The sequence below is a fragment of the Ruditapes philippinarum genome, unplaced genomic scaffold, assembly GCF_026571515.1.
Source record: "Ruditapes philippinarum isolate M1 unplaced genomic scaffold, ASM2657151v2 ctg3495_1_1_1_1, whole genome shotgun sequence".
Taxonomy (NCBI): Eukaryota; Metazoa; Mollusca; class Bivalvia; order Venerida; family Veneridae; genus Ruditapes; species Ruditapes philippinarum.
In genome coordinates, this window is record NW_026853797.1 from 102,846 (window position 1) to 125,507 (window position 22,662).

General features: G+C 33.3%; 1 protein-coding gene across 3 annotated transcripts; it reads left to right on the forward strand.

The window, feature by feature from the left end:
• Positions 1-327: 327 nt before the first annotated feature.
• LOC132737918 (cytochrome P450 2B4-like) lies at positions 328-17,628 on the forward strand. Of its 3 annotated transcripts, none has more exons than XM_060725298.1 (8): positions 328-755; positions 1,915-2,143; positions 2,554-2,680; positions 3,420-3,594; positions 3,961-4,097; positions 4,796-4,889; positions 5,626-5,832; positions 6,308-7,080. In XM_060725298.1, exons 1-8 carry the CDS (start codon positions 380-382, stop codon positions 6,490-6,492), a joined length of 1,530 nt encoding a protein of 509 aa, XP_060581281.1. In that variant the 5' UTR covers positions 328-379; the 3' UTR covers positions 6,493-7,080. The 3 variants fall into 3 exon arrangements, with proteins under 3 accessions (XP_060581281.1, XP_060581280.1, XP_060581279.1); XM_060725297.1 differs by lacking the exons at positions 5,626-5,832; positions 6,308-7,080 and adding exons at positions 16,711-16,917; positions 17,396-17,628 and having other exon boundaries at positions 329-755; XM_060725296.1 differs by lacking the exons at positions 1,915-2,143; positions 2,554-2,680; positions 3,420-3,594; ... (2 more) ...; positions 5,626-5,832; positions 6,308-7,080 and adding exons at positions 9,971-10,199; positions 10,651-10,777; positions 12,302-12,476; ... (2 more) ...; positions 16,711-16,917; positions 17,396-17,628 and having other exon boundaries at positions 329-755.
• The last annotated feature ends 5,034 nt before the right edge of the window (positions 17,629-22,662 follow it).

The following is a 22,662-nucleotide window of genomic DNA, read 5'->3' on the forward strand; positions in this document are numbered from 1 at the left end:
CGACTTTTTCTATAATTTCTAACACTTGCAAAAAATGTCTCGAATTTCTTTCTGTTCCTCGACTTTTTATAGGAAAAAGAAGGCGTCAAACCATTAACGCTATCGGCCACTGGATATTTTTACGCCCCCCACCCGACATTTTCTACGATTTCAGCAAAAAGTGTCGCAGGTTTGTTAGTTGCCCGCGACATTTAATGATGAATCAATAAAATTTCTCGCAGGTCTGAAATGGCTGCAACCGGCCACCATACCAACCGAATTTCTAATTTTTGTTGTTGCTTAACCATGCATAATTTGTAGATATCAAACATGCAATAAACATCTACTTATCAAGCCCATTTAGAAAATTACCGAACCCAGTCGATAAATATATCATTTCATGCAAGTGAGCTCGCAGTGTTTTCATCCAAAAATTATGGATTTAACAATCGCGTTTGTTTTCATTGTAGCTTTCCTTGTGTCAGCTGTTTTCCTCAGAAGACCAAAGAATTTACCGCCTGGATATTCCGGAATTCCTTACATAGGATCCGTGCAAATGTTGCTAAAGTTTCGTGGTAAAAGACCTCATATTGTTCTGGAAGAAGAGTCCAAACGGCTAGGCAACATATTCCGGTGGTATTTGGGCAATCAACTTATCGTTGTTTTAAGTGGGTATGATATTATTCACGAGGCTCTTGTAAAGAAAGCCGATACATTTAGCAACAGGATACTAGATCCAAGAGATCCAGTTTTCTCAAACGAAGGAGGAGAATCTGGTATGCATTTATAATATTTATTCATCGCTACAAATGTCATATTGACATCCCTATATATAGAAGATATTGAATGAGTGTAGTTTAATACTAAATTTATTAAACGAGTTGAATAAAATCATATTATGCGAGCCTCTGGCGAGCATAATATTGTTTTATTCAACGAGTTTAATAAATTTAGTATTGAATCTACACGAATATAATATTCTATTTATCACATATATAAAATAAGAACAGTAAACTGTTAAAATGAGTAATTTTTCAATGACGCGCCTATAGTGTAACGCTAACATTAGCGCGCTTTAACGCTATGTTTCTATATAGCGCAAATGACGTCACGTCAAAGTGTTATTACACTAGTGTAATATCGTTTTTATTAAATGGCTTTATTACACTCCTGCGACGCGTATTATGTGATAAATGCACATATGTAGTACAATCTTGTAAGTAGATAAATGTTTGAACAAGTTTGTTTGTTTAGACATCTGTTGCATATCAAATGTTTGTTACTAGTACTGAACTTAAAAATAATCCAAAAGAGAGTAATCAAACCATTGTTGCAATGATTGTCACCAATCGCATCGGCAGGTCTGGAATTTACGATTCTGTATTCCTTTTACTAAGCTGACTACAGACTCAGTACACTCACATTTATGTGTTTGTAAATGCGTAATTCCCTCTGTTTCGCTTAATTAATTAAAATAAACTAATGAATTAATCATATTTATTAATCTGAGAATAAATACATACATTTGAAACTATCTATGGAAGACGTAATAGCTAAAAAAATAGAGGAAGGGTGCCAATATTTATAATTCCATACATTTTCTTCAGATTATTTTATGTCCAGGTGATGATGTTATTTTTTTAGTTTTATGTCGCACCAACACAGCTAAGGTGATATCCAGCTTTACTCGCGGAGGAATTCCTCAGGTCCCCCTCCTTGCATTATTTCAGGCACAAGTGGGTGCCTAAGTAGAACCACCGATGTTTGTAAGTCCTTCGCGGGATTTGGATCTGCAGCATTGCGGGACATGTAACATTTGTCACTGGGCCACAGACTCCAACTATAGGTTAAATCACTAAATTTTTGATATAATGCATAGTAAAATCATAATATACCAGATTAAAGTGACGATTACTAATTTGCTTGTAATGGCAGGAATTTTGACAGGACAATACGATCAATGTTGGAAGGTGTTACGACGCTTCACGCTTCAAGCTCTTAGAGATTTTGGAGTAGGTAAAGCTTCAATTGAAGAGAAGATAGCTGTAGAAGTAGAGACAGCAACAGAATATCTGGAAGGCAGGAACGGAAAACCTACATCAATGAATGATTTAATGCAGAAGGTGGTAGCAAACGTTATATTTGAAATCATCATTTGTAAAAGGTGGGATATTTTCACTCCCTGTTTCAGACTTTGGTTGAAGAAGCAATGTTTCTGACAAATAACGAGATAGATATGTACCACCTGATTTGTTTTAAATAATATTGTTAAATCAAATAGTGCATTAAATTCAAATGCGTAGAAATAAAATCACAGGCCGACACCTGATGGATTTGAACGATAAACATTCTAATAAGAAAGAGAATTTCTAAAAATAATAATGTTGAACTACATAGTACTTTTCCTTTCGTAATTTGATTAATTGACGTCAAATTTGACGTCATATGACGTGTAAGCATTCCTTTTTATGCTGTGCATATATCGTGAAATAATGCACTAGAGTGTCCTAACTGTTTAATAGGGGAATGTGTGAAGCGTGTTAGAATGTACAATATTTTTTTTCTATTTTTCAGGTATGAATATGACGATCCGGAATTCCATAAAATTCAAGCACTGACTAACATTGTTTTAAGCGGTGCAGGTGCCGTAAGCCCATCTGCCTTTATGCCAAAATTTCTTGTCAAGTTGGTCAACCGGAAGGTATGTACGCTGTTATTTTTATTAGCCAGAACGTTTATCTTCAATTACCCAAAAGTTTGCTGTAAAAACAGATATGTCATCTGTTAATATTTTAATCGTACAACCCGAAGGTTTATCGTCTGCGTATTTACTTTACAGAAATTTATGTAAACTAATAGATTCTAATTCGCTTAACCGGGTTAATTATATGTAATATGTTTATTTGCTTTTTTGTCAACTGAACAGAAAAGATATATTTTGAATAAGAAGAACAATAAAATAGGGTAAAACAATCTGCTGGAAAAAGGTACGTCCTTCGAGAGCAATTAATACACAACCTTTATTTCAAATGAAAATTGCAGACTCGACTAGATTGAGTCTGCTCATGATAGATAAAGAGAAGTGCAACAACTCTCACGCCCCCTAGCATGTCTTAAGTAGAACTCAATTTTCAACACAATAAAGTAGTTTATTTTATGCTTTAGAGTGGGGTAGTGATTTATCCATCTGCAGCAATGAAAATAAAAGCTTTATATTAAATAGCAGACCTAATTTGGTGTGCTAATGTTTAAAATCTCCGAGTTCAAATCATCTGCCAAGTCATTATTACATGTATTAGGCCTTTTTCTGTTCTAAACCAAGATGAATCAATAAATGAAATGATCTTCAAACCCCTCTTTATATGTTCCATGTAGTGGTAAGAATCTAGAAAAGCGACTAAACCAAAATAAAGATTAATTGCGTTTAATTTTTCAACAAGGATTTTGATATCACCGAGAGCCGGTGGCAAAGTGTCAAGAAAATGCGCGAATATGTGTTCCAACAAATAGAAGAACACGAGGCTACGTTTGACAGAGACAACATCCGGGACTTTGTAGATCTCTATATACAGACGAAGACTGAAGGGGACGAAATCATACGAAAGTTTGTAACAAGTAAATACACAAGTTTTATTTCAATCAATTCCATGTTTTCATTCATCCTCATGCTGAAATTCAAAATTCAAAAAAAAAATGTAAATAAAAAAAAAGAATAAATAAAAAAAGAGAAAATAATTCTTTATGAAGTTCATCATCATACCATAAGGTATTGTTCAGGGTCTTTCTTTATATGTTAGCTGGTCTGTTAATTTATAAATACGTTGTTTTAAATTAAAAAAATTCTATTCTAGTACCAAAAATCAAAAAACATTAAAAAATGAATAACCTGTAGTCCTTTCAAATGTGAATTTATATCCTTATTAAGGACAACCATATTTATACATAATCGAATTTACAACACTGTTTGCTTTTGTTTTTTAGAGGGAAACATGTTCCGCGTTATCTTTGATCTATTCTTAGCTGGATTGGAAACTACGTCAACAACATTAGATTGGGCGTTTCTATTTATGACAGAATTTCCGGAAGTCCAGAAAAAATGTCAGGATGAGATTGATAAGGTAAGCATCCTTAATTAAAGGTAATACATCAATAATAACAAATATGTGATTGTTTTGTCTTGAAAAAGCTGTTAATTTTAGAATATTGAATATTTGAAGTTTCCCGAAGTATAATGGTTTCAATTTATATGTGTACTGTTTCTGTCTGTTTTTTATTTAATATGAAGGTTTTATAAGTGGGTAAGTAAATAGATTTGTAAGTTCGCTAGTGAAGGTATACAAACAGGCTATTTTACACCAAGTAACATGACTGTCAAAAGTGTTTGAAACGATTATAGGTTAAATGACCACATTTTATATAAGAAATTGAAGTTTTTTTTATAGCGAGTAGTTTGTAATATAAACAGTTTTATAGTTATAAAAGCATATAAAAGTCAGTGTTACAGACGTGCAGTATTATAAGAAGAAAACTGTAGGCCCAAAACTTGAATACAAGGTTTAGTTGTTATTCCAGCAATGTCTTCCTGCTATCCATTACTTTCTTTATAGATTTTATAGTACCCGAATACATTGCTCTGTCACCAGAGCATTTTTTACGGGCATTGATTTCACTCTATATGTTGGAATGCCTTTCAAATATGTCTGATATGAGAATATTTAAACAATAAATACAATACATGTATAATATATTTTCTATGCTTTGAAGTAAAGTTGTTCACAATTTACGTTTTGCCAGATGTTTTATGACAATTTTTCAGGTACTTGGTGACAAGATCATAGAATATTCCGATCGTACCAAGCTCACATATGTAAATGCCGTCATTATGGAAATTCAGAGATGTGCTCATTTAGGTAATCACATTTATTCTAATTCTACATAATCTCATAGAATTTCATCGTTACTAGCAATAAATATCACAATCCAATCATTATCAATATATGTGTAGCATTTAAATACCTTTATCATCATAACCGCGTTGTAACTGTAATTTCTATGAGAATAGGTTTTGCCTCGGCAATATGTAATCCATATGGACTAAAGTCTTGTTCACTATTATTACGTACTCTTATCGTGTAACTGTGAGCCATGTAACTGTGAGCCACTACTACTAGTAATATACGGAATATAATTTTTGCAGTCCTAGTTCAAGACTTTACAGAATAGTCTAGTTTTTGCATTGGGTCTGATTTTCTGAACGACTGGGCTTTTAAATGTTTGGAAATTGTTAAAGAACCTGGAAACTATACAAAGTACATGTCAAATGATGCAAATATGTCTTATTTCACACAGCATGACCAATTATTTCAACCTTGCTTCTGCCTATAACAATTGTAATGAACTGCCGATTGTACCTGTATAACAGCCACCATAATTAGTTTTATGGGTTATTTAAATCTTATAAAAACAGCTAAAGATTGCATAATTAGCCTCAGACCTGAATCATTTGTCACCAGTCTATGGAACAATTATAGGTCCAATCCCTATTCCGAGAGCAACATGGCGGCCAAAGAGTGTTCTTTGTCGCTTCCTTAGTACGATATTTAATTCTTTAATCGAGTATGATTGCTATGAAATAATATTTTGCAGCTCCACTGAGCGCTCCACACGGAACCAGTGCAGACACGTCACTTGGAGGATACAATATTCCCGCCAAAACAATGATTATACCTTCCCTCTACTCTGTTCATATGGATACAAAGTATTTCTCCAATCCAGAAAAATTCGATCCAGACAGATTTCTGGATGGACATGGTAATCTGTTAAAGAACGAAGCTCTTCTGCCATTTTCAACAGGTGAGATTTCATTATTTGAACATAGTCATTTTGGTTTCGTGTGTCCTTTTACACAGCATGGTCTATGTCTAATGATGTATTTGTTATAAACTCTTTGCATTTTATGTTACACAATGTACACTTGATTGTAGATCGTTTAATGTCCCCAGCTTAAAAATCTTATAATTTAGGTAGGAATGATAAAAGCTATTGCTTCAGTTACACGTAGTCTCCTTATCGTTTGAACATTTTTCTTGTATTTTTTTAGGTATGCATCAGGTAGATTTGATAAGCGATATAAAAGCTAATTAAAGAATTTTATAATGAATCAATTATTTACTTTTCGACGGGTGAATATTACATAAAATGATAAATAAATAATACAAGGATGTCGGGTTCATAGCAGTTGAAAGGTTCAAATTTGTGATATAATATATTCTTATTATTCTATATATGATGTAATTAGTTTTAATCTCTTGGGTTTGTTGTGGTTTAGGACCCCGTGTATGCATTGGCGAACCATTGGCAAGAATGGAGCTATTTTTAGTGTTTGTTTACCTGATCAAGAGATTCAACTTTGCTAGAGAAGATCCAAACAAGCCGCACACACTAGAATCCAAACACTCACAGTCTACAAACGCTCCATTACCGTATAAGTTACGAGCTACCAAAAGAAACTGACAATTCTAATCAAATGATGTCTATAAGGAAAGTATATCTTCATACGGAAGTGTTTACCAAGTAAAAACTGCTGAACTACAAATATTCAATCACGATTATTTACCTACATATGTTATCAACGATTTATTAATGCTTAAGGGTTGTTAAACGAGAAATAAATTCAATGCAGACCAATTATGCTTTTTTCGACATAAGAAGGAAACAAAAATTGACTATGTTAATAATGTTTTTGTGTGCTATAAAAACATATATATTATATATTGTCAATTCAAGCATAATATGATTGTATTTTGAGTTATGGTTATTTCTAAAAATCTGTAGCTAAAACCGATTTATTTAATAGACATTTGTAGCCCTTTATTTATTCATGTTTATTGTTTGTGTAAAGCGTCATTGCTGTGCAATGGAAATTGTAAATACAGATTTACATTACCCTCAAAATCAACTCACAAAAAGCGTCACATTTGCTTAGTTGCTTCAATTAACTCTAAGCCTGCTGGCGATTACAGAATCTAACCATGCGACAAATGTATCCATGCCGTCTAAACTATACTCCATCAAAACAAACAACTTATTGCATGACCAGACAGAGAACAGCTGTGTCAGCTGGAAAGCTGTGTCAGTTTGCCAATGTCGAATTACTAAATATTGGACCTCATTCTATTCAAGTCGTATGACAATAAGTGACTAAATTTAAAAAACAATATTGTTATAATTGTGTTTTGATGCATGAATTGAAATTAAATTTTAATAAAATGTCTTTTGTTATTTGTTCGTAAGGTTAGACCTTGTGCATTGTAAATGTGATCTTATATAGGAAGGTCATTCAATAAATAATGCAACTCAGCTTATAATTTCCGAAGTAAACAAACGACCACTAGGCAGACCGGTTGTACGATAATCATGCGACATCGAAACTGCATTAAAACATGTTAGAAAAAAGTTTGACAATAACAGGTCCTCCCAAGTCATGGCATAAGCCCTTAATCATGTACCTCGGTGCTTTAAGCGAGAAAACCCCAAAATCTTATCAGTTACCATTAATTTATCTTAAAAGGAACGTATTCTTGTGGTAACGTAATGAACTAGTAATCCCTGGCAACCAGATTTCTGCACGGAATCAAATTGTTTGAACAACTTTGGAAGGCGATGAGAACGGAGATCCCATGTATAAGTTCTTTACACCAAGTATCACCAGGGTTGCCTCTGAAACGAGACAACGGATGTATCCATAAACTTCCCTGAAAATAACAAAATAAATTGAAATAAATCTGAAGATGCACTGCCGATATAATCAACCAAACAGCAACAGTAAATAAACAGAAAAAATAAGCCTTTAACATATTAAGAACAACTTGTATCGTAGTAATGTACTATATCACCGCTGTTTCAATTAATGTACTCTCAGTCAAACCTATGCTGGCCTGTAGTGTCAATTTTAAAGCCGCGATAAATGTTACCGTCAGTTTATAAGTTGTCGCGGGCAACTTTTACCTCCGCGAGATTTTATGTCGAAATTGTTGAATTTCGCGGCTTGTAGAAACTCTCGAGTTTTTCTGTCACACGTCTGTCGTAAAAAGTCGAGTTTTTCGAAGGAAACTGTGACATTTTGTCTACATAGTAGACTAAGCCACGCAAGCATAAGCCTACTTTAATTGGTGCATTCCTTGTAAAAAGTCGAGTTGAGCATTAATCCTCGACTTTTTTTGTCGGGAAATGTCTCTTTTGAATAGTCGCTGTTGCAAATTGCTATCACTCGCTGCCACATTTTATAAGACCATTGTTGAGGAACAAAAAGTCGCGGCCTATAGTTTTACCCCTCGACTTTTTCTAGAATTTCTACAACACTTGCAAATAAATGTCTCGGATTTCTTGTCTTTTATAGAAAAACAAGGGAGTCAAACCATTCACGCTACCGGCAACTGGATAATTTTACGTTCCTCGTGACATTTTCAACGATTTCAGCACAAAATGTCGCAGGCTTGCAAGTTGCCCGCAAAATTTTATGATGAAACAATATAATTTCTCGCGGGTCTGAAATGGCCGCAACCAGCCACCATACAAACCGAATATCTAATCAGTGGTTGCCCTTAAAACCCTGATTTGCATAAATTTTTAGAAAAACAAAAAAAAAAAACAAATAGGATTTATGAAATAAGGCAAAACTTTTCAAGGGCATTTAAAAAAATTACCGCCCCCAGTCCCAAAAAATTTTAAACAAAATTTTAAAACAAGGAGCTCGCCCGTCTTTTTTTCCGAAAAACATGGAAATTTTAACAAACGCCCTTTTTTTTTCCCCTGGGAGCCTTCCTTGTGTCAGTTTTTTTAAACCCCAGAAACCAAAGAATCTACCCCCTGGGTATTTGGGGAAAAACCCTTAAAATAAAGGGTCCGTCAAATGTTTTTCTAAAGTTTCCCTTGGGGAAAAGACCTCAAAATTTTTTGGAAGAAGAAATCCAAACCCGGGTAGGAAAAATATTCCCGGGGGTATTTTTGGGGAACCAACTTATTGTCGTTTTTTAAGTGGGTATGATATTATTCACGAGGCTCTTGTAAAGAGAGCCGACAATTTAGCAACAGGCTACTAGATCCACGTAATGCCTACTTTTTCTCAAACGAAAGAAAGGAAGAATCTGGTATGCATTTATAATATTTATACATCGCTAAACAAATGCCATTTGACATCTTTATATTTGCATATTGTAGTATAAATCTTGTAAGAAGGTAGATTTGTTTGGAACAAGTTTGTTTGTTTAGTCATCTGTTCTATATCCTAAGTTGCGCATATCAATTCGTTTTGAAAACACTAGAGTACTGAACTTAAAATAATCCAAAAGATAGTATTCAAACCAATTGTTTGCAAATGATTGTCAACCCAATGCGCATCGGCAGGTCTGGAATTTACGATTCTGTATTCCTTTTACTAAGCTGACCACAGACTCAGTACACTCACGTATACATTGATGTGATTGTAAATGCGAACAAGTCCCTCTGTTTCGGTTAATAAATTGATTTAAACTAAATTAATCACATTTATTAATCTGACAATAAATACATACATTTAAAACTATCTATCTAAAGAAAGAGGAAGGGCGCCACAATTCATAATTCAATATATTTCTTCAGATTTTTTTTTCAATGTCCAGATGATGAGTTTTATGTCGCACCATCATAGTATAGGTCATATGGCGACTTTCCAGCGTTACTGGTAGAGGAAAACATCATGTGCCCCTCCTTGCATTATTTTAGGCACGAGTGGGCACATAAGTAGAACCACCGTTGTTCCGTAAGAATCCAAAGTATTTGGCGCGATTTGGACCTACAGCTGTGCGGGGCAAGTTTATTGAATTCAACAACCTTTGTAACTGGGCCACAGACGCAAGCTATAGGTTAGATCACTTTATGTTTCTATATGAAAAATATAAAACACATTAAAGTGACATTAAAATTACCATAACTGATGTGCTTGTAATGGCAGGAATTGTGACAGGACAATACGATCAATGTTGGAAGGAGTTACGGCGCTTCACGCTTCAAGCTCTTAGAGATTTTGGAGTAGGTAAAGCTTCAATAGAAGAGAAGATAGCTTTGGAAATAGAGACAGCCACGGAATATTTGGGAGGCAGTAACGGAAAACCTACATCAATGAATGATTTAATGCAGAAGGTGGTAGCAAATGTTATCTTTGGAATCATCTTTTGTAAAAGGTTGGATATTTTCACTCCCTGTTTCAGACTTTAGTTGAAGAAGCAATGTATTTGACAAATAACAAGTTAAATATGCACCGGCATGCCTGTGATTGGTTTAAAATAATAATGTAAAATCAAATATAATTATATCAATTTTGAGTGCATGGACTTGCAGATGCGTAGAAATATAATCACAGTCCGACACTTGAGTGGTAAATTTCAAAGCATTTGAAGGATAAACATGCTTATAAGAAAGAGAATTTTTTAAAATAATTATGATGGACTACATTGAGCGGAGAAGTAATTTTCCTTACGTCATTTGATTAATTGACGTCATATGACGTATATACATTCCCTTTTTATGCTGTGAATATATAGTGAAATAATGCACTAGACTGTTAAATAGGGTACTTTGTGAAGCATATTAGAATTGGAGAGTTACAATATAATATAATTTTCTGTTTTTCAGGTATGAATATGACGATCCGGAATTCGATAAAACTCGAGCACTGACTAACATTGTTGTAAGCGGTGCAGGTGCCGTCAGCCCATCTACCTTTATGCCAAAATTTCTTGTTAAGTTGGTCAACCGGAAGGTATGTCCGCTGTTAATTTTATTACCCAGAACGTTTATCTTCAACTACTCCAAAGTTTGTATTTACTTTACCTAAATTTATGTAAACTAATAATTCGCTCAACAGGGATATATGTCATATGTCAACTTGCGGAAAAGGTATGTATTGAATAAGAAGAACAATAAAATAGGGCTAAACAATCTGAAAAAAGGTACGTCCCTCGGGAGCAATTAAAACACAACCTTTATTTAAAATGAAAATTGCAGACTCGGCTAGATTAAGTCTGCTCATAAGGAGAAGGAAGTACAACACCTCTCACGCCCCCTAGCACCGTCTTAAGTAGAAACTCAATTTTCAACACTGTAAAGTAGTTTATTTTATGTTGTTGAGTAGGTTACTAATTTTTCGTGAAAATTATATGTTGATAACAAATCATTAACTCTTTATAATGAAAATACTACTTTAAAAAAAAGTTCTCATATGGTACCTAATTTTCGCATACACAGCCGACATTATCAAACATGTGTAGAGCAAAGCAAAGCTGAATTTTATCTATAACTGAAATTACAAACATAATCAAATAGATATAACTTACTTCAATTCATGAAACATCGTCTCTTTCAGTTTTTGGTTAGATTCATAAAAATCTAATAATTAAATTTCCTTCCACATGCAAAACTTATTTTGAAGACACTTGGGCATGTTCAAATATCCAACGAGCAAGAACTGCAATGCAACGTTTACAATTAGCTAGATGGAAGGGTGACAATCTGGGATAAAATAAACATTAAAACAAAGGTTGCCGTATATCAAAAGAAAAATCATTAAATAATCCATCATACATAAGAGAGCCTTTTTTTAAAAAAAAAAAAAACAACAAAAAACTCTTGATAATTTTTATTAATCGCTTTTTGGATGTATAAACTTCTGTCCAAAATAATTCATTGTTTGTAACAATCCTCGAAAACATGTGTGTCTTTCAATAGGTATTAAACTATCATATTAAAAGTAAATTCTTCATAATCAATTACATTATATATTCTTTCCTCCTGTCAACTCACAACTTTTTTTAAATAGCGAACGGATAGCTTGAATAAATACCTATGCCTGGTTTCACTGAGAAAGACTAATTGTTTAACGACATGGCGTAACTTTTAAATTGTAACTTTTTCATCTTTTAGCATTGTTTGTTTTACTTATTAAAGGAAACGATCATTCATCATTTTTGTTTAAAATACCTTATTTTTGTAAATATGGAAATCTGGAAAAATGGATATTCCTCTACAGCAATGAAAATAAAAGCTTTTATATTGAATTGAAGACCTGGTTTGTGGTGCAAATTTTTTAAATCTCCGAGTTCAAATCGTTTGCCAGTCATCATAAGGCCTTTTTCACAGATTTGAAAGGACTTCATCTGAACCAAGACCATATTCAATAAATAAAATGACCTTCAAACCCCTAACTTAATGTTCTATGCAGTGTTAAGAATCTAGAAAAGCGACTAAACCAAAATAAAAATAAATTTTCGTTTAACTTTTCAACAAGGATTTTGATGTCACCGAGAGCCGGTGGCAAAGTGTCAAGAAAATGCGCAAATATGTGTTCCAACAGATAGAAGAACACGAGGCTACGTTTGACAGAGACAACATCCGGGACTTTGTTGATATCTATATCCAAACTAAGACTGAAGGGGACGAAAGCATACGGAAATTTGTAACAAGTAAATACTTATGTTTTATTTCAATCAATTCCACGTTTTCATTCATCCTCATGCTAAAATTTAAATGAAAAGAAAGTAGAATTCATAGAGTTCACCATCATACCATATCGTGTTGTTCAGGTCTTTCATTATTTGCAAGCTGTCTGGTAATTTATAAATGCGTTGTTTAAAATATTAAAACATTTCTATTCTAGTATTAACAATCATTCAAATATGAATAACCTGTATTCGTGCATATCAGACTGGTGTTATTATTATTATTATTATTTACCAAACTTATATAGCGCCCTTTTCATATACATGTTCAAAGGCGCTTTACAATGATATAAACTAATAACTAATTACAGCAGTACAATTTAAAAACTAAAACAGCATTCACATATAAAAACTAATAACTAATTACAGCAATACAATTTAAAATACTAAAACAGCATTCACATAATAAACATACTAAGAACAAGAATATGAAACAATCAATTAAAATGTGGTATTAACTTAGTCGTTTAGAATTAAAATAATTGAATATCGACAACATACGATAAAATATTCTAGCGAAATTTCTAAAACACCAAATTAGAAATAATGTATTTTATAATCAACACCTTAATTATTTGTAACTGTCTTAAAAATATTAGCAGAATTAAAACAAATTGTAATATTATGGTTGATATCACACAGTAGTCACACAGTTTTCTAAAATCACTGTCTCAGATTATTCACGATAAAACATAGGCTTGTTTGAAATAGTGTGTTTTAAGTGCACGTTTAAAAGAACACAATGAGCTCGAGTCTCTCACACCAGACGGCAGATCGTTCCACAGTTTCGGAGCTGCATATTCAAATCGTCGGTCGCCAAAGGTTACAGTTTTACTCGTTGGTACCACTAAAGTAAGTGCTTTGTTCTGAGATCGTAGATTCCTTCGTGGTTTGTAAACACATAACATTTCTTCCATATATTCCGGCGATTTTCCATTTAAAGCTTTGTAGGTATGTGTTAAAATTTTAAACTGGATTCTGTATTGCACCGGAAGCCAATGTAATTCTTTAAGTACAGGTGTAATATGATCGTACCGTGAAGTTCTGGAGATGATGCGGGCAGCTGTATTTTGAACAATCTGCAGTTTGTTTATTAATGTTTGAGGTACTCCATACAATAATGCATTGCAGTAATCTAGGCGCGAAATGACCAATGAAGTGACAAGTTGTTTAGATGCATCAATTGTCAGATATTTTCGAATTCTTCCTATTTGTCTAAGCTGATCATAACATGATCTGCATACCGAATTGATGTGATCTTCCATGTTCATGTTTGAATCAAAGATGGCACCTAAATTTCTAACATTGACCGATTTGTTTATTTTAGAGTCACCCACGGTTATCGATAGATCTTCAATGTGTTTGGAGTTATACGGAGATGAGAACATGATGACTTCTGTTTTATCAGTATTTAGTTTAAGCATGTTTTCATTCATCCATGATATTATGTCTCGGAGACACGCTTGAATGCGTTGTAATGTTTCTTCCTTAGAAATGTCATCTAATGGTTTGAAAGATAGATACAGCTGTGAGTCATCGGCGTAGAGATGGTATTGCAGTCCGTGATCTTTGCAAATGGCACCAAGTGGTTTAGTGTACATAGTATAGAATTTTGGCCCTAAAACGGACCCCTGTGGAACACTAAAATTAAGTGTGACCGGCTTTGACAGCACACCGTTAATGTATACTGTCTGTTTTCTATCTTGAAGGTATGATGTTATCCACTCCAGTGGTTTTTCAGCAATTCCGAAAAAAAAAATTCAAGTCTCTGTACTAAGGTTTTGTGATCTATTGTGTCGAAAGCTGCTGATAGATCTAGCATGACTAAGATTGTCACATTGCCATGGTCAAGGGATTTTAGTACATCATTTTGGACTTTGATAAGTGCAGTCTCTGTCGAATGGAACTTGCGATAGGCTGACTGATACTTTTCTTGAAGTTGATTTGTTGTCACATGTTCATCAATGCGAGAGCTTACTACTCTTTCAAGTGTTTTCGATACAAACGATAAATTTGAAACAGGTCGATAGTTTTTTAAAATGTTTTGATCCAATGTTGGTTTTTTCAGAAGGGGTTTAACATAAGACCTTTTAAACTCTGCGGGAACATTTCCTGTACTGAGAGAGATGTTGATAATGTTAGAAAGAAATGGTAAAAGTTCATCAAGGCACGTGTTATACTCATGCCAGAAATTTCATCGAGTGCTATACAATGGCATGCTTTGGATGACGTAATTTTCCCGTTATGAATGATGTTGTAATTTTATACGCTGATGTTGTACGAAAATAGAAACGGATATAATGCCATAAATTTCCATGAAAATTTGTTTTATTAAGGTAAAGAATTTAAAATGCAATAGAATATCATAGAATATGCAAGAAAATAATATCTTATATATGTTTGCGGTTCGGATCGGAATGTCCGTCCCTCGATCTGAACCGCAAACATATAACAGATATTATACATGTTAAGTCCCGTCAAACATGAATTTACATGCTAATTTTAGACAATTGTATTTATACATAATTGAATTAACAGCACTGTTTTCTTTTCTTTTTTTGTTCAGAGGGAAACATGTTCCGGGTTATCTTTGATCTATTTTTTGCTGGTTCTGAAACTACGTCAACAACGTTAGATTGGGCGTTTTTATTTATGACAGAATTTCCGGAAGTCCAGAAAAAATGTCAGGATGAGATTGATAAAGTAAGCATTCTTAGTACATGTATAGAGAAATACATTAATTATAGTTGCAAAACTGTATTTTGTAGTTTGATTTACTATTTCCGAAGTATTTTACAAGTTTAGTTTTGCATTGTTTGTTTCTGTTATGTTAATATAAAGTTCCTTACAGGTTCGTTTGCCCAGAATATGAGGATGTAAACTAATAGGAGTAGTGACGCTAGTCCAGACAGTTGTTTTTACACTCAAAATTTTCATGAACGAGCATATAATAGTTACACAGCACAATTCTTTAGTATGGGGAAAATGAAAATATTTTCATAAATTTATAGTAGCCGTGATTTTTTTAACTATATACTATATAAAGGTAATATAAAAACATATGAAAATCGACGTTACGTCCAGTATTATAAACCCAACTTGAGCACAAGGTTTAGTTGCTTTTCCAGTAATGTCTTCCTGCTACCCATTAATTTTTGAAGATTTCTTAGCACCCGAATACATTGCTCAGTCGCCAGAGCATTTTCAAGGACATTGATTTCACTCAATATGTCGGAATGTCTTAACAAAATTCTATGTTATGAGAACATTTTAACAAGACAATATGTAAATGATATATATACATGTATATTGTATGTTTTGAAGTAAAGTTGTTCACAGATAACTTCAACCTGATGTTTTAATGACAATTTTTCAGGTACTTGGTGACAAGGTCATAGAATATTCTGATCGCACTAAGCTTAAATACGTAAATGCCGTCATTATGGAAATTCAGAGATGTGCTCATTTAGGTAATCACATTTATTCTTATTCTACATAATCTCATAGAATTTTAGAGTTACTAGTAATAAATATCACAATCCAATCTTTATCAATATATATGTAGCATTTAAATAAATACCTTTATCATCATTACTGTTTGATATTAATATATTTTCTATAAGAAATGGGTTTTGAATCTGCAATAGTTAACCCAAATGGAGGCAAGGCTTGTTTACTTCTGTCCTTGTAACTGTGAGCCACTATTACTTGTACATACATGTACGGAATACAACCTTTACTGCTACGGTTCGTCAGTTTTTGGAAAAAGCCTAGTTCCTGCGATGGACCTGATTTTCTATACAGCTGGACTTTAATGGAAAATTGTTAAAGAACTGGGAAACTATACAATACATTGTACATGTCCAATGTTGCGAGGTCACACTTCACACTTACAGCGTGACCAATTATTTAAACCTTGCTTCTACTGATAATAATTGTAACAAACAAGAGATGGCATCTGTATTACAGCCATCATAAGTAGTTTTATGGGTGATTTAAATCTTATGAAAACAGCTATTTAAGATTGCATAATTAGCCTCAGACCTAAATCATTTCGTCACCAGTCTATGGAACAATTATAGGTCACAGTCCCTGTTTCGAGAGCGACATTGCAGCCAAAGAGAGTTCTTTGCTGCTCCCTTGGCACGATATTTAATTCTTTATACGAATATAATTGTCACAAAATAATATTTTACAGTACCACTGAACGTTGCGCACGGCACCAGTGCAGACACGTCACTTGGAGGATACAATATTCCCGCTAAAACAATGATTATACCTTCACTCTATTCTGTTCATATGGATACAAAGTATTTCTCGAATCCAGAAAAATTTGATCCAGACAGATTTCTAGATGGGCAGGGTAACCTGTTAAAGAACGAAGCTCTTCTGCCATTTTCAACAGGTGATATTTTATTATTTGGACTCATACATTTTGGTAAACATGTTTCCTTTTTGTACACAGCATGGTCCTTGTCTAATGGTGTATTTGTTATAAACTGATTGCATTTCATGTTACACAATGTACACTATTTTACAAAGTGTTTAATGTCCTCAACTTAAAAATCTTATAATTTACGAAAGAATGTTAAAAGCTATTGCTTCAGTTACAAGTAATCTTCCTATCGTTTGAACCTTTTTCTTGTAATTTTTAAGTATGCATCAGGTAGATTTGATAAACAATTTAAAAGCTAATAATAGAATTTTATAATGAATCAATTATTGACTTTTCGACAGGTGAATATTACATAAAATGATAAATAAATAATACAAGGATGTCGGGTTCATAGCAGTTGAAAGGTTCAAATTTGTGATATAATATATTCTTATTATTCTACATATGATGTAATTAGTTTTAATCTCTTGGGTTTGTTGTGGATTAGGACCCCGTGTATGCATTGGCGAACCATTGGCAAGAATGGAGCTATTCTTAGTGTTTGTTTACCTGATCAAGAGATTCAACTTTGCCAGAGAAGATCCAAACAAGCCGCACACAATGGAATCCAAACACTCGCGGGTTACAAACATTCCATTGCCGTATAAGTTGCGGGCTACCAAAAGAAACTGACTATTCTAAATAAATGAAGTCGAAATAAAGAATGTCTGCCTAAATGGATTTTCAGCTACTTTGTTTTCATTGGTTTCCTATACATTTGCATTTTAATGTAAAGGTTAGATATGAATAAAGATTAGTATTTTCAATTTGAGCATTTAAACTTGTGATAAGACTTATCAAAATAATGAAAAAAGAAAGAAATAGTATTGTTGTAAACAGAAATATGCTTAGTTTACTTTCAAAGCTAAGTGTGACCTTGACCTTTGAGCTACCCACGGTATTAATGGCGCCAGTGATGCTCAGATTGCTGCAGTGATGACTTTACTGGTTATAAACTTGGTGAATATACACCCGGGGTATCATTTCTTGAGAATGTTTCAGGTGTGCAAACAAGTCCGGTTGAGGTGAAAATGCTGCTGTTGTAGGCGGAAATATATTTCCTGACCCGACTGGCGATGATTACAGAAACGTTCCGACAAAATACGAAAGATCACTATTTAATTAATTATTCGAATCGTACCGTTATCTACAACTGAGACTTTCTCTCGTTAATGCAGTGCTAAGCAGGGAAATCTTGTCATGTTTTTTTCTTTTTTATCTGTTGCTGTTTGTTTTGCACTAGTTTTTTCACTTCAAAATACTTAGTGCACGATGCATATCCATATCGGTACCCTCTTTGCGAAATCTGCTGAAACGGTACCCTCTCTGAACATGCACAGGTCATTCTCTGCTAAAAATAAACCAGCGATGGACACCAATCCAGTAAAATTTCATTGTAATAAGGAAAGGAGGTATGTCACGTAGAAAAGATGTATACCACGGAACACTAGGATGTTTTATTTATGTGCTGATTTGTCATGTGCCCGATTTTCATGTACTGCAACTTCACAATAAGCTACAAAAAATCGACATGTCTTGCTTCGCCCATCACCTCGACATATTTTTCGGGCTGAAATGAACCTATGGCTTTGATTATATATGCATCATACATATTTAATATATTCATATACATATCATCTTCGGACAAATGGCAGTATATTGTCAAAAAATAAATGTAAAATTCATAAAAACACACCCTACTTTCGGTTTTGCAGCGGCACGGGCTACCTCTCTTCATTTGAATTTTATATCACAGGTACCCTCTCATTTTTTAACACATGGGTACCCTCAAAGCACGACATATGCTTTTATTTGCGTTAATCGTTAAGTATGTAATATTTACATAAAAGTAAAAAGTATTACATACACACTTAACGATTAACGCAAATAAAAGTATATGTCGTGCTTTGAGGGTTCCTATGTGTTCAATAATGAGAGGGTACCTGTGATATAAAAATTCAAATGAAAAGAGGGAGCCCGTGCCGCTGCAAAACCGAAAGTAGGGTGTTTTTATGAATTTTACATTTATTTTTGACAATATACTGCCATTTGTCCGAAGATGATATGTATATGAACATATTAAATATGTATGATGCATATATAATCAAGCCATAGGTTCATTTCAGCCCGAAAAATAGGTCGAGGTGATGGGCGAAGCAAGACATGTCGATTTTTTGTAGCTTATTGTGAAGTTGCAGTACATGAAAATCGGGCACATGACAAATCAGCACATAAATAAAACACCCTATTGTTCCGTGGTATACATCTTTTCTACGTGACATACCTCCTTTCCTTATTACAATGGAATTTTACTGGATTGGTATCCATCGCTGGTTTGTTTTTAGCAGAGAATGACCTGTGCATGTTCAGAGAGGGTACCGTTTCAGCAGATTTCGCAAAGAGGGTACCGATATGGATATGCACCGTGTAGTGTTGAATAATGAAACAATATATCAAATCAAATTGTCTTTAGCCATAATATGATATAAAGAAACAACTATCACACGGATAAGTTAAATCACGGATTTATATTACAGGGATCGGACACTCCCAGTTAACCCTATATAAATGCTTAAATATCTTGTCGTGCACCCGATAAAGGTACATCGATCGATAATTTATCGGCGCTAAGCGAAAATGCCCGTTCGCAACGGATACCTTCTTTACAAAATACCATATAGCTTTTCCATTTATTATCCGATTTTTGAAATTTAAAGTTTATTTTCAAGGAAAATGCTTGTTTAATTCAAATATCTAATTTATTTTTTAAAGATACAGACTATCTGTCCGCAACGACGATTAAGAAATTAACTTGACGAAATCCGCGGTAAATTTACATTTTTTATATAAAAAGCAGGTATTTGAAATTTATTATTAAGGTAACATAATAAATTCAATTTCAAAATTAATAAAAAAAGAAGAAAATAGAATTTGAATGTAAATGTTGTATGTGCGCGGTCTTTAACTACAGTCCATGGCATGTGTGGTAAGAAAATGATTCTGAAGCGGATATATATAAATACAATGGAAATCTATTTTCTTAATTAAAGATTATAAATGAAATTGAAAATAAACAACTTAATTTGAATAGTCCTTTCTTTGAAAAATAATGAAAATAAACATATGACAAGTAAATGATTTGACGTGAATTGTGAAGGTTAACTATGAAAAAAAATCCGTTTCAAAAAAATATATATATAAAAAAACAGCTGTTCTGTATGCCAATCAAATTTTCTTCCTTGCCAATCTAATGAATTCATTTATATATGAACGAATGTCTAGAATGATCTGTAAATATATTTAATACATTAATTAGTAGATTAGTTACTATATTTATACTGATATACAGGTATATCAAATAAAAAATGTACAAATCATTTGGAAATAATTCACAGAAATAAAGACACATTTCCAACATGAATTTCTTTAAAAGTATTTTAGCAATCAAGAAACATTTTTTTGCAATGCCACCATTAAACCATGTAAAAAATAATTATCTTAATCTGAATCGCGGTAATAATTTATGTTTGACGTAAAAGGGCGTCAAAGTGTAGAGAGTATGCCTAAACAATAGGCGAATATTTTTTAAATTAGGTGCTTTTTAACTAAGAGTCGCAGCGTTCTATCGGCATATTTTCATATATTAATACTTTAGCTGCACAAAATAATACTGTATCAATACATTCGTATGTATATAATTTTTCACAAAGCTGCAATAACACCACATACTCTTGTGAAAATATGTCATATTTCACACTCCGAGCGTTCCGCCATCTCATTCTGTCCACCTTTATCCGATTCCACGCATGCGCGCGACGGGACTTTAAGCTAAACGAAAGTGTCCGATCCTTGTAATATAAATCCGTGGTTAAATGATTTTTTCACTTCGATAAATAAACATTATTGATTTATAATACATGTAGTTAATTTGATCAGATATGTACTGTAAAAAAACAACAACTGAAAAAACTTCAAAAATAATGTGAAGAATCGTCATGGTAACTTTCGATCCTAAAAAAATATTTATAAATTGACATTTCAGTCTATGTTTGAATAGTGTAGAGTAGATATTTTATGATTGACCCTGACTGACTAAATGAATAAAAAAGCCAACACATAGATTGATATTAAACTATCAGCTATTATAAATGTCCTAATGACAACAGTTGTTCTGTCTGTCTTGCACCAACACTTCTGTAGTGTATCATCTGCTAAAAATAATATAAAGGTAATTGTTTATTGAATTATAGATTGCTCAAATTTGAAATAAAAACCCTCTTAAACCATATTGGTTTTGTTAATTGTAAATCACGCAACTCGGAGAGTGAAAGTCCATAAAAAGTAACCACGATAAATAATTAGGTGAATCAAGTTTTGGCCTAAATCTGAACTAAATAGTTACTCAAGCTTTGTTCTATAGAATTTTAAGACCACTTATCTATACTTTTAATTTGCAACGCTGTATTGGAAATCTTCAGTGCTATAATTATACGTTATTATATAAAGTAAAAGTTAAAGCGACCTTCAGCTTTTATTTTCTGTTTGAAAAACAATTCTGTGTTGTTTCAAACAAAGTATTTCAGTAATATTTTTTTCAAACAAAGTATTTCAGTAATATTTCTTGGAAAAATGCATCATATATTTGGAGGCTTCCCGAAAGCTATTTTTAAAGCGTCAGTTGCGTTTGTTTCTAAATACAGAAAGAGGGTCGGTTGATTGGAGGTATCGAGGGGTTTCCTTATTGTTTATGTATTTTATCGTCGGCAAATTTCATTTTCCATCTTAATTCCACAGATACTTGGGGTTTGGAGCTCAAAACGCCTTTAAAATCCAAATAAAATGCATATTTGTCAATCCCAGCACATGTACTGATCATATATATCAAAAAATCTTAATATATGCCGTTTTGAAAAAAAATCATATTTCAACAACTATAATAATACACAAGATAAAAATGTTCGCCGGAAAAAATCCGCACCCCTACCGTCATAATCACCATGTATTTTATTCCATTTCCAATATTTTCACATAATGCTTTGGTCCATCGACACAGAAGATATAATTCTTCACGATGATGGTCAATTTTAAACTTCAACGGTAATATAAACAACGCAACAGCCGAAATAAACATCAATATTATCGCCGTTTTTTTTCAACGACAAAATCTTTCGATAAATTCAATGGACCAGACGGCTATGAACGAAGCTATCCGATTATGTGGCCCCAGCTTTGCCGTGTGCAAAATGCGCAGCGCTTTTAAGTTTGGGAACCACATAATCGGATAGCTTCGTTCATAGCCGTCTGGTCCATTGAATTTATCGAAAGATTTTGTCGTTGAAAAAAAACGGCGATAATATTGATGTTTATTTCGGCTGTTGCGTTGTTTATATTACCGTTGAAGTTTAAAATTGACCATCATCGTGAAGAATTATATCTTCTGTGTCGATGGACCAAAGGATTATGTGAAAATATTGGAAATGGAATAAAAATACATGGTGATTATGACGGTAGGGGTGCGGATTTTTTCCGGCGAACATTTTTATCTTGTGTATTATTATAGTTGTTGAAATATGATTTTTTTTCAAAACGGCATATATTAAGATTTTTTGATATATATGATCAGTACATGTGCTGGGATTGACAAATATGCATTTTATTTGGATTTTAAAGGCGTTTTGAGCTCCAAACCCCAAGTGTCTGTGCTTAATTCTTTTG